Raw genomic sequence first — 13,998 nt, forward strand, 5'->3', positions numbered from 1 at the left:
CATGTTGCTCAAAGTAGCCCCTTTGTTTAAAGCTTTCCGTGCAGGAAGGCGGGAAGAAAAGATTTCAACTAAGCCACTTAGACTCACTGAGATAAACTTTGTGTAAAAGGGACAGAGCAGGGGCATATGTTAGTGTTCTGGAAGGTTCTAGGGGGCCTGACATCTGTGAGGATGTGGCTGATTGACATCTGACATCAGAGTCAGGGGCAGGCCTATTTTACACTTTGTGCAGGAGAATATACATGAAGTGGGCAGATGGAAAAAGAGGCTTTAAAAAGAATGCACAAAGTGAAAAAGGGGCTGGTGTTTTGCTTTTGGGCTGCAGAAAGAGGAGGCAAACAGACCAGTACTGACCGTGGTAAAGATGCCCTTCCTGCAGAAGAGGGAGGCAAGGAGGGAGAAGGAGAGCCGCAGAGAGGAGGCAGCCAGTCAAGCTGCCGTGACAGAGTCCTGCTGCGATAGAAGAAGGAGGGTGTGCTCGGAGAGAGACAGCCAAGCAGCCCAGGGCACGAGGAGGCATCTATTGATGGTGTTGCAAGCAAAGTCCTTTTGGACATATTTGGGTAAGCATATCAGTACAAAGTGAGGGCTTTTTGTTGTGTTTGTGTGCGATAGAATATAGCTGGGGTAAGTTTTGCATGTGGGAAAAGAAAATGATATCAGACATCAGGGAAGTCTATTTGTTCTCCATTTGCTGAAGTGAAGTGCATTTTGCCATGCAAGATTAGCTGCTAAAATAAATATTAATACAAAAAAGAAGTTACTGCTCTCAGAGCTAAGAGCAATCAGTTATTCCTCAAGGTTGTCCACACAGTGGCTTCTGCCAAGTTGGGAGGAGGGGGAGAGAGCAGCAATAATTCTCTTGGCAGACAGAGGGACATTTCGCCTGGGGTGAGAGAAGCAGAAAGTATTCTAAAACTGCTACTGACATAAATGCATGGCATCATTTTTGACAGATTGTGAAACCGTCATGTGTCGATAGATGGGAGTATTTCTTTTGTTCTTAGGTCAGTTTCAATATACAATGATTGCATATTGTGTATTCCGTTGTGTGATTTTATTCTGATCTGTAGACAATCTATAAAGTATCCTATGAAATAACGACAGCACAATCATGCTTTTCCTCATGTTATAAATATATCATTTTTCATTTAACCTGGTATGTTTATTCTGAGTTATTACACTGAACCACCAATGCAATAAACATAATGTAGAGAAATTGTGCCCCTAGTGCAACCCTAAGTCCTGTTTTTGCTCCAACAAGTGATCCCAATGTGAGTCTAGCCCCGTGTTTAGTGGCAAGCTAGGAAACCTCACAAGATACCCTACAAATTTATGGTGCGTTGGCCGGGAATGGCTGTAAAGAAATCTCTGGGTGTGGTTTTGCATAACGTAGCCATATTGTGTTGCGCTAGGTGCACTTTAAATTTTGTTCACTTTGTCCTTTCCCTGCAAGAAGTGCATTGTGTGGGAAGCGGTGGTGATTGCGGTGGATGCATGCTGAATTTCTGTGTATTTTTTTTCTGACACTTGGTTCAAACATGACAGAAATAGAAGATGAATTTACTGATGTGTCCAGTTATCTAGGGACAAAACTGTTCGCTTTAGCAACATGGTCATGTGATACTTTGTTATTTGGTGAGATAGAATTAACATTGAAGTGGAAAAGAAGAATCACAATGGCATTTTTGCGAATGGGAGCATGTCAAACGTGTCTCCTCTGTCTCTTCCGGGCAGGAGACCGGAAACAAGAGGTTGACTGTCTCATCCGTTTGTGCGCCAAACTGTGGTTCACCTTATATAAACTCATTAAGTTGCATGAAAAAGACATTGATGCGATTGCAGAATTACAGTGTGACTTTACTGCAGAGCGTGAAAAATTGTTGCAAGTGCAAGCTGAGTTGAAACATAGAGAGCTCGATTCGCAATTACGTGCCAAATTTGATAATGTCAGTGCACAGTTGATTCAGAAAGACAGTTTTCATAGAGTGAGGAAGAATGAATGCTTTTAAAAACCATTTTAGATGGTATCCAGAAAGATAGGGACATAGCAATTACAGAAATTCAGATAGTAAGAAAGGGCGGTAGTGAGAAAGCCAAGCAATTGCACGCGTTAGAAGATGACATTTTTAGATTTATGGATGGCAATGATAGAAAAACCCAGGTGATTGATCATTACAAAATGCAGGTTACTGAAATGCAGGGAGCGGTTGTTCAACTGAGAAGGGTGAATTCTGCCCTTTACAGTCAAACCCAGGACCTCCAAGCCCAGTGTAGGGTGGTAAGAAGAGAAATTAGTATATGGGGCGATAAGAGTACTGAGTTATTCTCAAATCCCTGTAAGCAAAAGGGGAGCACTTTCACTGAGACTGAATGGAATCATAATCTGGGAGATGGGCCAGCTGTTATTCAGCCAGCAAGAACTGGATGCTCTCCAATGATGTCCCAGCACAAAGCACTAAACTGGGCAGTACACTGCACAGTGCACTGAAGATAATGGAGTCTATCCAGGTTTTGGCGAAACCATTCAAAACCATTCAAAAATGTGTATCGAAGATCACCTTGAGGTTGTAACTGACATTTTTCAAATGCTTTAAATTCCTAAGGCACAATATGGCCGTTACATCCATCTTACCCTGTATCTGCCAGGTGTGAGACAGGCATGATATCAAGAGAGACACAAACTCCACGTTCAACAGAAAAAAGAAAAAGAAAATATTAAAAAGAAATAGAAAAACAGTTACTCTTTTGACTTCTTGGGGTTTCCTTCACCGAGTAGAAGTTCACCTCTGTTAGCCCTCGTAGGATTCCCTTACCCAAGCTCGGGCCCCTTCAGTTTCGAACCCAAAATTCAACTTGGTTAGGCTTCTTAGGGTTCCCTTTCACAAGCTCAGGCCACATCAGTTTCAAACACAAGTTCAGTTTAACAACACAGTTTCTTTTAGGCCTATCAGGATTCTCTTCCCCAAGGTCAGGCTGCTTCAGTTTTACACACAAAACTCAACTTGTCAGGATATACATGTTCCTCTATATACAGATACTCTCTCAAATAACCTTCTCATGGGGTAGAATGCAAGACTTTCGAAAACAGCAGGTCCTTTGCCCTCCTAAGCGCGACCACTCTGATCTTTGGCCCCTCTCTTTATTTCCTATATTTGCTTTTCTTCTATCCTTTCCTCTTCAGGTGCTTCCTGCACCCCTTTGTTATCCTTCACTTCACTGTGACCACTGGCACCTTCTTTGGCTTTCTCTTCTATCACTGTGTTGTGCACCTTCCTTTGATTCACTTTACTTTCATGCACCCTTGCACCTGTCCTTTTCCTTATCGTGCTTCTTGCACACTTATTTCACTCTTGCACCCTTCCTTTACTTTTAGGTCACTCGCCCCCTTTTATTCACCTTTATGTCTTTCCTTGAAACAATACTGGCTTCATTTTGGCTGAATCAATGCTTGTCTTTCAAGTAATTCTCCTTGTTTATTACATGGCTCCCGGACCACTTTTACTTTCTCATATAAGCGGGTCCCAAATCCCTTTGTCTTTTTTATTTAACTTGGCTCTTTACTACAAGTCCCACAATGCCCCTCTTCTTATGGACAATAGTGGACTTTAAGTTCTCAAAAGGATTCTTTTCTCTCTCTTTCCTGCTTCCTGTCGCTTTACACTCTTTTCACTTGCTTTCTGGTTCCTGCTTCTTTGCAATCTGTCACTTGCTTTTCATTCCGTGCCACTTTACAGTTTGCGCCTTTCTCCCGCTCCGCTGCAGTCACATGCACGCTTCCCAGTTTCTCTCTCATTGACTTTCAGGGAACTCACCAAGCAGCATCGCGTTGACAGGTGGTCCCTTCAGGATACACAGGATTGAGGTCAGGATCTCACCACCTGCCCCTCAGACACCCATGGGGCTAGCACAGGTGCCAAGGGAACAAGCATTCCACTGAACGCTGCCAGCAGGATGCAGGCAGCCTCACTCCAGCTCCTTCTAGACGCAGCTCCCTCTCCATGCTGCAGCCCCTCACAAACACCGGACCAGCGTATCGGCATGCCGTTCTCCAGCCTTCAGCTCCTGCCACTCTCTGCTCCTTGGCTTCTCTGGTCCAGACAGCATCCCCTGCTCATTCTCTGCTTCTGACAAAAATTGGACTGGGTCTAAGAAAGGATTCCTCTGCTGGACTCATGTAGCCCGTGGCCCCATGGGGCTCGGCTAGTGGGCTACATGCTGGTCCCTGGAGGATATGCACATCTATGAAGACGCAGACATCAGGGTAAAAAAGGTTTATTCATGGGAAATGTAGTGTGGGTTTATTTCTTTGTGTTCTGTGTATGTGTTTCGGAAGAATCCATCCAGCACACCATGGGACTGGGTGGAATGTTAAAGCAATGAGCAATATGAAAGAACTCACCTGTTCAAAAATGGACTGGACAAGGGAGAGAGAAAAAAAAGAATCCAGAATGATTTAAAAAAGGACATTTAAGAAAATGTGAGAGCAAGAGAGAGACTTAACTGGGGGGTCGAATTGTAAGCAGGGGGGCTGAGCTGTTATGTCAAGGGCAGCTCAGCTGCCCCTGGGTCGTGGCACCTGTTGGCCATCCGGGGGCCGGACCGGACATACACCAGACACATTTGAGGCCCAGGCAGCATGGCAGTGGCTACCCGGGCCCATTATTGAAAAAATCCTCCTGTGCTGTTAATGTCAGAAGCCGCCCAGGAGGGAATCCAGAGATGCGCAGCTGAAGCCCGGTCACGGTCAAGCTGGAAGCCCTGAGTTGGCTGCCACCAACCCAGGTGAAGAGGAGGCAGGTGGTGGAGTCCTGGGTTGCTCCGTTGAACGGCCAGAGTGTAGAAAGCCCTGGGCTGCCCAGCGAAGCAGCCCAGGAGAAGACGTGGCTCATCACTTGCATTGCTACAGCGCATTGCTGACGGGGCGGGCCAGGAGGAGGTCAGAGCGTATGTGTGGCGACATTCCCATAGCAATGGGGACGCTGGCAAAACAGGAAATGGCTCCTGGGCCGCACAGTGACTTCTGCATCTTGCGTAACAGGGCCTACCCATGGATTTAAAAGATGCTCCGGGTCGTGGCAGAGATGTCGGGTAGGCCCCCCAGGCAACTGGGCTCACCCTAAAAGAACATATATACCGTGGGCCGCGGCATGGAGTGTGGGCGATCCCCAGGTACATAGGGGGACGTCCAGGACATTATGAAGAGCACATGTTGTGCGGAGGCCCCATGTGGTGTACAGGGCCACACTAGAAGAAGAGGAGTGGCCAGGCCCCATCATCTTTGGTTATCAGCCAGTGCCATCAAGAGCAAACAGCCCTGCATCTTGGACAGACCTGAAGGTACTGTAAAGGGGTGGCTGTCTTCATCAGTCACCCCATTGTGACATTGGGTTCTTGTGTTTATGTAGTATGTCCTTTATATATGTATGTTGTGTGTATAATTGTGTACCGTTAAGTAGGGTAAATGTTAAGTAGGGGAGGTTAGGGAGTTGGGGTAATAATTAGAGGGAATGTTAAGTAGGGTCATTGTTAAGTAGGAATAGATAAGATGTTATATAGATGGTCATTAGTTTATGTAGGGGGTAGAGGGGAGGAACACCGGTGTGAGTTGGTCAAAAGTGGGGTGGCCGGCCTGCCCAAGCTGCCTTGCAAGATGGGACCACCCACAGAGGCCTTCCTCTGGCCTCACACTCCATGTGGGTGGTGCCTGAGCTTGGAAAAGGGATTGGGTGCAACAAGCTCATCATAGGGGTCCCTGAGACCCCTCCAAAGAGGGATGAGCTGACGAAGTCGGTCCCCGCTTAGATAGAGCTCATGCCAGGGGAATCCTAGTGTTAAAGTGTAATAGATAAGGAGTAAGGTATGTTCAATAAAGAGGGGTCCCTGTGAGGATCCCTATAAAAGTTTACTCTGGTATCTGTGTCCGTTAGTCATAAAAGAACTCAGGGTGTAGCCCATCTCCTGATTGGTAACTATTTTATTTGCAGCTTGCTCAGCGCCCCACCAGAGCAGCTGGTCTGGGATGCTGGGGTGGTGTTGGTGAGTCCATTCCTGGCCTGGAGGATTTATAATACTGCGCTCACCCGATCCAGGAAAAAAATAACAGAGGCTACACTCAGCCACACAGCCTCCGTTCTGCTCTCCCAACTGCTGCTCTCCCTGCTCTATCAGCAGTCTCCTTTTATACACCTGTGTTGTATCAATGGGCCGCAGGTCTGTGGTCAGGGCTGGGTTTGTCTAACCTTCAATACTCTAATTAACAGGACATGCCTGTCCTTCAGTCCAGAAATGAGAGTCAAGTGGAGTCAGGTGTAAGTGATCATTATTACATGCTTGACCCTGTCTGATGCTATTAGTGGGACAGCTTGAGGAGTTTCTACAGTAGGTTTCCCTTACTTTCCTCATGTTGGTTCTACGGGTAATCCTCTCAACTCTTGGTTGTCTCTTCTTCTTCCCAGTATTAGTTGGAAATGGGAAGGGGGAGATGAAATGGGATTGAAAATTATCTTTATGGGTGGAATAATCATGGGATGACTGACAGGAAAGAGGAGAATCTCCTGGCTCTATTTTTATACCACCGGGGTGATTCTCATTTTGTTATGTTGTTTCCTACTGCTGGTCCCCTGCTATAAAGGTACTGATCTTGTCGGCCTCCCCTTAAGTCTGACATGTGGGGTGATAAATAGGTGTTAGGTTTAAAGTCATAGGGCCTCATTACGACCCAGGCGGTAAGTTACCGCCTGGGCCGTGACTTTACCACCATGGCGTAAACTACTTTTGTTGGTTGTTTATTTTTCATCTGGCGGAACTATTGCATATACGTGGGACAATCCAAATGGTATGTGTGAATTTGTTAATATATTGTATTTAAACCGTAAAGTGTATTTAAATTAATGAATACATAATTATGACTAGCTTGATGATGTAATCAAGTGCCTTTATACAGCCCTGACGAAGGTTCAAACCGAAATGCATTGGCAGAATGTATATTGAAGGCAAAATTTGATCGCCCAACACAGTGTAATGTGAATCAATACATGAGAATGTGAATAAACATTCCTGTCTAAAAGTACATAGATATATTTGACTTTTCGTATTTGATTGAAATAAGATATCGAAGAAGGAATCGAATTTTTCGAAAATTTGCAGCCCTATAGAAGGGCCAACTGAGATGCGCCAGTTTTAATAAGGCAGAGTTGCCTTGTTTCTTCATTTGCAGTAAACTACGTTTACGCCATGGTGGTTGGCGGATTTACCGCCCCATTCCAACCTTGGCGGGGCGGTAAATCCCCATTTTCCCATTTACCCTTCCCCGTTCCCATTTTGCCCCATAGGGCATAATGGGAGTGGGGAAGGCGTTAATTACGCCACCGTAAATTACGGTGGCGTAATTAACTCCATGGTCCCTTAGCGCCATGGATTTTAACACCTGCTAAAAGCAGGTGTTAAGTCCGCCATGGCGCTAAGGGACCTCCTACTCAGGCGGTAAGGGTCGGCGCTGTTTACGCCGCCATAAAACCCTTACCGCCTGAGTTGTAATGAGGCCCATATTGTTGTTTCCTCTGACCCAACTCTCTGTCTGATTTTGTTCTAATATGGTATTCCCGCCTCTCTCTTGGATCAGGGACAATGGGGCCTGCATATCCCATAAAGGCGTCTGGGACTTCTTCCTCCTTGCCTATTATCCTGTTGGGATACCGCGCCTCACCTGGGGTTTTTCCATGATCACAACCCTGGACTCTCCTACCCAGGTGATCTGCCCTCGCTCGTCCACCTCAAGGGTTTTTTTTTTATCTGAAAGCTACGTCCCTCTCCTGGCCACATGAATAGAGGATACTCTGGGTCTACTTGGGATAATACCCCTAGAAAATTGCAAACCAAATGTTGCTGCAGAGTCAGATCAGGAAAAATATATTTCAACAATTGCAGAGATACACATGGAAGAAGGGCAGGCCTGGATCACAGTGCATGTGAATGGGCATCCAGAAGTGATTGAAGCAGTGCTGGCCCTAGAGCAGGAAAAGAGTTTCATTAATGAAAATATGTTCAAACAAATGCTTGGCAGAGAGGGAATACCAAGTTTTAAAATAAAAATCAACAAACCTTCGGTCTGAATGACCCTGAATTTGAGCAAAGAATTGTGGGAAGGTGCATGTTAAGAATCACAGTTGGTTCCAAAAGCATTCACCACATTGTTTGGATTGTAAGTGGAACAAAAAATTAATTCGATTTGGGTTGGGAAATGAAATCATGCACAGAATGTGTATGGTCTTATAATTCTTGAATCAAACGGTTTGGTATGGGCTGGGTGGAGCAGCACCTGCATTTGAGAACAAAAGGCAGGCTTATCATTGGGACCAAATAGTAAAGAAGTATGTCACTATTCCTGCTTTCACCAGACAATTTGCAATGGCATTAAAGTACAGAAAGGGACAACAGAGGAAAGGGCCTGTTGCATTTGTGTGCCTCAATAAATCCATGAGACAGCAAGGGCTAGAATGCGAATATAAACCATTGGTAGAGAATGGGGAGGGCCCCATTTGAATACTGCTTAATAACAAGGGATGGCAGGACATTCAATTGGAAGAAAATATAGCATTAGGGAAGGCAATACAGGAACCCCTCTACACTGCTGATTTCAACAATACAGTGATCGGGAACATCCCTGAAAGCTATATAACTTCCCAGGGTGAATTGCCTGAGTCATTGGATTGTAAACCAAAGGGGATTTTCAGTATGCAGTCTGTTTATCCGTACAAACCAAAATATGGGATAAGCTGTCATCAGGATAATTGCATCCTATTTCAAGTGGATGAATCGGAAAGAGAAGAACAGCAAGTTGAAATGGAGGCTAATGTGCCAAGATACTTGGGTGTGGCAGCTCTCCAAAGAGACACTGCCACACAATTAGAGGAAAGTACAGAAGTCCCTCCTTTGGAGGACTTCCCAGAATTCTCTAAAATGGTAGAGGAGCAAATCCAAGCTCTAGATGCTTGCACACATGAAGAGGAAAAAGACCAATTAAGAAAACATTTTGCAGAGTTCAAGGAGATATTTGCTAAATACGCCTATGATTGTGGCCTTACCGATTTACATGTTGCCACACAACCAGAAGGGTATGGTAGGGAGCCAATATGTGTGCAACAATATAGGTTTCCCTTGACCTGTCTGGAGTCTCTAGCAAAAGTAATACATTTTTTGAATACAGAGGCATCATAAGGCCTATCCACAGTACTTCAAATCCTCCCATATTAGGTGTGCTAAAGCCCAATGGTCAATGGCACTTATGTGCAGACTTAAGATAATTATACAAGAGGGTACCTGTTTCAAGGTGGCCTCTTCAATGTATTGATCAAGTCTTTGCACAGGTTGAAGGATCATAGGTTTTTACCACTCTGGATCTTACAGCAGGTTACTGGTGTGTGCAATTAGCTGAAGATATCCAAAATCTATTTGCCTTCTCCTTTAACCGATTATAGTATCCATGGGTTCGGACCCCCTTTGGCTATATCAATAGTGGAAGTGAGTATAAAATATTTCTAAGTAAAGTGCTGCCAGATGCAGCTGAGAGAGGAACTGTAATTTATGCTGATGATGTGCTAATACAAAAAGTCACTTCAATGAAATTAGAGATGTGCTCAGTCAGTTACAAAAGGCTGGAGCAAAATTATCTTTACAGAAAGCGCAGTGGTGTAGAAAAAGGGTACACATTATAGGGCATGAAGTAACAGCATGGGTTAAATCCACAGAAGAAAAAGGTGGAAGCTATTCAGAAACTAAAAGATCCCACCAACTTGAAAGGGCTGAAGAATGTGTTAGTAATGATAAGTTATAACAGGGCATTTATTGAATATTATGCAGAAATCACACAACCTTTGACTAAATTACTGAAGCAAGGAGTACCCTGGAAATGGGTAAAGGAAAAGGAACAAAGTGAATCAGTGGACTGTTTGATGAAAGCCCCATGTTTAGCTTACCCAGTAAAGAATCAAGACTTCTTCTTAGAGATAGGATTCACAGATCAATGTATGTCAGCAGTCCTGTACCAAAAAAACCATGCAAATAACGAAACCATTGCATATGCCAGTAAGGCATTGTCACAGGTAGAAACCAAATGTAGTGAATGTGAAAAAGCACTTTTGACCGATGTCTGGGGCATTACAACATTTCTGCCCCATTATTCATGGGGAGTGTGTGATAGCTGAAACAAGTCATCAGCCTCTACAATTTCTAGAAAGTAAAAGGATCAGATCGGTGAATTTGGCCCAGTCAAGAATCACTTCATGGACATTGGCGTTGCAGGGATTCCTAGTGGAAGTGAGATATGGACGGAATAAAGAGTGCAGTCTTAATGATTGTGCAGCTGCCTGTGCCTCTGATGACACATGACTAGAAACAAGTCTAACCGAATTTGAACAATCTCCACATAAGGCATTCAATGAAGAAACATACATGCATCTCCCAACTGTGTACTTGGATGGATGTACATACCACGTGGGAGGTGACTCTGAAAAAGAATTGGTGGCAGGAATAGGAAATGTGTGCGTCAAGTGTAATGGCATCCCAAGAGTAAGCATGAGATTGGGCCCCAAAAGCAGTCAAGTCGCAGAATTGGCTGCCATTTATAAAGCAATATCCACAGCGCTAGAAAATACATTAAAATAGTTTTGGTCACTGATTCTGATTATGCCTGAAATAGTTTTGTGGAATATTTACCCGGTGGAAATTGAGAGGAATGATCACATATAACAAGAAACCTCTCAATCATGCAAAATGATCCAAGCCATAGATAAACTTGTTTCAGAAAATTACATGATTATTCACTGGAGGAAGATATGAGGCCATCTGAAAACACATGAGGAAGACAAGAAAGGGAGTAACAAGGCAGATCAGTTAACCAAGATTGGGGCTGTGATGGGGGAGTTATTTCCTATTGAGCACCTACTTGGTGAAATCCAGGTGGATGCAATAACACACTCCAAATCTCAGAATAGTTGATCAGCCAGTGGCACAGTGAGATTTGATACCCCTGATCAAAACTTAGTCGAGGCACAAAAAGAAGATCCCATTTTAGGCCTGTTATATAACCATTTGATAGATGGAGAGCTAAATCCTCTGACTGAGGAAAAAGGGAAAGAAGAGCTGAGGGTTTTGCTAAAGAACAAAAAAGAGAATTTGATTACAGGATGGACTGATGATTCGGGAATCCATATCAGGCCAAATTCAATGGGTGGTAACATTATAATTTCGGGGACTGATGCTTCATCATGCCCACGATGCCATAACCGCAGGCCACAAAGGTTTCCAGAAAACATTGGAAATTCTAAAGGAATATGCTTATTGGCAGACATGTCCCAAGATGTAGAATGATATGTAAGGGAGTGTTTGGTGTGTGCAGTTCCAACCTACTTCCCCGACACACAGAGCCCTATTAATGAAAAGAGGTCTGACATTTCTATGGTCCAATTAAGAAATCGATTTCATAGGTCATGTGCAAAGATCAGCATGGACAAACAGACATATGTTGACGCTCACTTGTTTAATGTCCATGTGGCTGGAACGCATTCCAGCACCTGATTGCAGTGTGCAAACAGCAACCACCCTGTTAGTCAACCATATTTTCTCTAAGTTCGGTTTGCCCCAAAGGATAGAATCAGACAGTGGGAGTCATTTCACCAGTGCAGTGACTGGAGGTGTGGAACATTGCAACAGATCATTCATTGACAATTAGTTTAAAGTTTGTAGCTGATGCAGGGTCCAGCTGGGATGTGTGACTCCCTCTGGTGCTCATGGCTATTAGGTCCACACTGTCCAGATCCACAAATCCTCAGTCCACACAAGATTCTAACATGCAGTAAGATGGTTTTTGCCACAACATTTGCTATACTGGACAAACAAACAGGTTCTGGTCAATGCAGCCATAATTCCTGAATATGTGGAAGAACTCAGAAAGCACTTGCAGCATGCATTTGCATTCGCACAGCAGAATCTAGAAAAAGCACCTGACAGTGCAAAATCAAACTATGACAAAAAGAATCTGTGAAGGAGTATGTAGTAGGTGATCAGGTATATAAATTCGATTTTAGAAAAGGGTAAACATAAAAATGCGAAATTTCTTGCATCCAGGCACGGTCCATACAAAATTGTCAACAAAATATCACCTGTGGTATACTAAATCATAATAAAAGGAGATTTGGCTGTGGAACAATTTGTCCACGTTAACCAAATCAAGCCATTTCACCCAAAACATGAGCTGAAAAGACTGGAGGAAGCTGAAGAAACCAATAGGGGATGAAAGGTGTATTTGTTACATTGAGGTCAAAGTAGGACAACAGATGGCATTTGCTCTGGAGGGATTTGCCGTAGTATGTAAGTAGGGGTGAATGTAAATATTATAGTTAGAGTGGAAAAAAGGGGGATGAAACAGGTGAGTATAGCTGGAAATATGAGAGCAAGGTGTGTGAATAGGAATCAAAGAGCAGAAGTAGAATCAGATTGATAGGTATTCCAAATAGATATTACATTCTTATGGTCACGCTAAGTGAATATTATAAAAAGAAGTGCATGTTGTGTTTTGTTATGTTCAACCCACATGTTTATTGCAGCCGATTATAATAGGAAATTATATTGTTATATGTTTATGTTTAATCCACATGTTTATTTCCAGGCTGTTCTGAAATATTCATGAATGCTGCAAGTATTATGGAAATATTGTATAATCATATTGCATAAAACACATTTTTATTTCAGGAAAACCCTGAAAAGAAAGGAAATTAATGAGTTTGGTGTACTTGATACTTAATCTGTCTATTTCTCTTTTGATTTAGATACTAATTAATTGCCTCACCAGTGCTCCTGGAACTGGATTCCCAGACCCCTGGATCCCTAGAGGAGGCCGCTTGATGAACTGGAGCCCACTGCAGCCCATCAAAACCCCTGGATCAAAAAGGGGGGAGAGTCGACGGAGTCCTCAGGAGTTCCACAGGAGGCCCACAGGAGGCAAACGACAGGAGAAACAAAAAATGATGAAGAGGCTGCAGTCCACGCATTGTCGAAAAGGACAGCATACTTTTAAGTTAATTTTGACAACTGTCGTTATAATGGCAATATCATACAACATTTCAGTTGAAGGTCAAGTCCTGGTAGAACCGGGACCAGCCTCTGGGATTGCAGTGGAGGAAGCCACAGGCTTTATACTAGGGAACAGAAGACTTTTGTATCAAAATATTTACACCAGTTTGAATCCAGAACTGGTGAATGAAAAGTTTCTTAATGTTTCAGAGATCAAATCGGTTCAAGTGAAAGAACGGGTGCGAACCCGCAAAGATGGAGCTCAAAGAGCGTTAAAAGAGGTGATGTTGCAGTTTGAAAAGACATTCATGAGTTCATCTAGCCCCAAGAAAAAGATGGGAAAAAGAGTGTCAGGTTTCTTGGTTGCAACAATTGTAATGACCATAATTGGCGCTGTAGTGGGCACTACTATATATACTGCAAATACGGTATATGGAAACACGCTAGGTGCTAAGGCCCAAGAACTGGGGCATGACTTGAGACTGATTCAACAGACCTTAGATGGACTTAAGGGCAAACAAAGCGAGGTGATCTGCTATTTGAACCAGACTATTCTGACTCTTAAAGAACAAGCTACAATGTTGAAAGATTGCACCAGTGTCAAAGTAAAGCACAACAAATTATTGGAGGCATTCTAAATGTGGTAAATCTAATAAAAGACATCCTGACAAAGTTTCTACGGGAAGTTCAAAATGAAGTGTCTCAACTGATTCAGGGTCATATAGCTCTATTATTTGTGTCATCTAACATAATTTGTCAGATGATGGCACATGATAACACAAAGAGAAGTGGAAATGGTTCAAGAGAAAATTGCATTTGGAGTAAGGAATGCAGTCCCATTGGTCATTGATGTAGAAAGAATGGAGATAAGTTTTCTTTTGTGTATTCCATTTATTACTCCAGAATTGATGTATCAAACTAAATTGG

General features: G+C 43.4%; 1 protein-coding gene across 1 annotated transcript in view; it reads left to right on the top strand.

Annotated features, from left to right (window-relative positions):
• The window catches only part of LOC138580306 (SUN domain-containing protein 3-like), a 153,530-nt gene extending 139,766 nt beyond the window's left edge, over positions 1 to 13,764 (top strand). Inside the window, exon 9 of the mRNA XM_069650728.1 lies at positions 12,828 to 13,764. Coding sequence (XP_069506829.1) covers positions 12,828 to 13,709 — 882 coding nt within the window. The 3' untranslated portion in view covers positions 13,710 to 13,764. The remainder of the gene's footprint in view (positions 1 to 12,827) is intronic.
• The last annotated feature ends 234 nt before the right edge of the window (positions 13,765 to 13,998 follow it).

The sequence above is a fragment of the Ambystoma mexicanum genome, chromosome 3p (assembly GCF_040938575.1).
Source record: "Ambystoma mexicanum isolate Mex_15411 chromosome 3p, UKY_AmexF1_1, whole genome shotgun sequence".
Taxonomy (NCBI): domain Eukaryota; kingdom Metazoa; phylum Chordata; class Amphibia; order Caudata; family Ambystomatidae; genus Ambystoma; species Ambystoma mexicanum.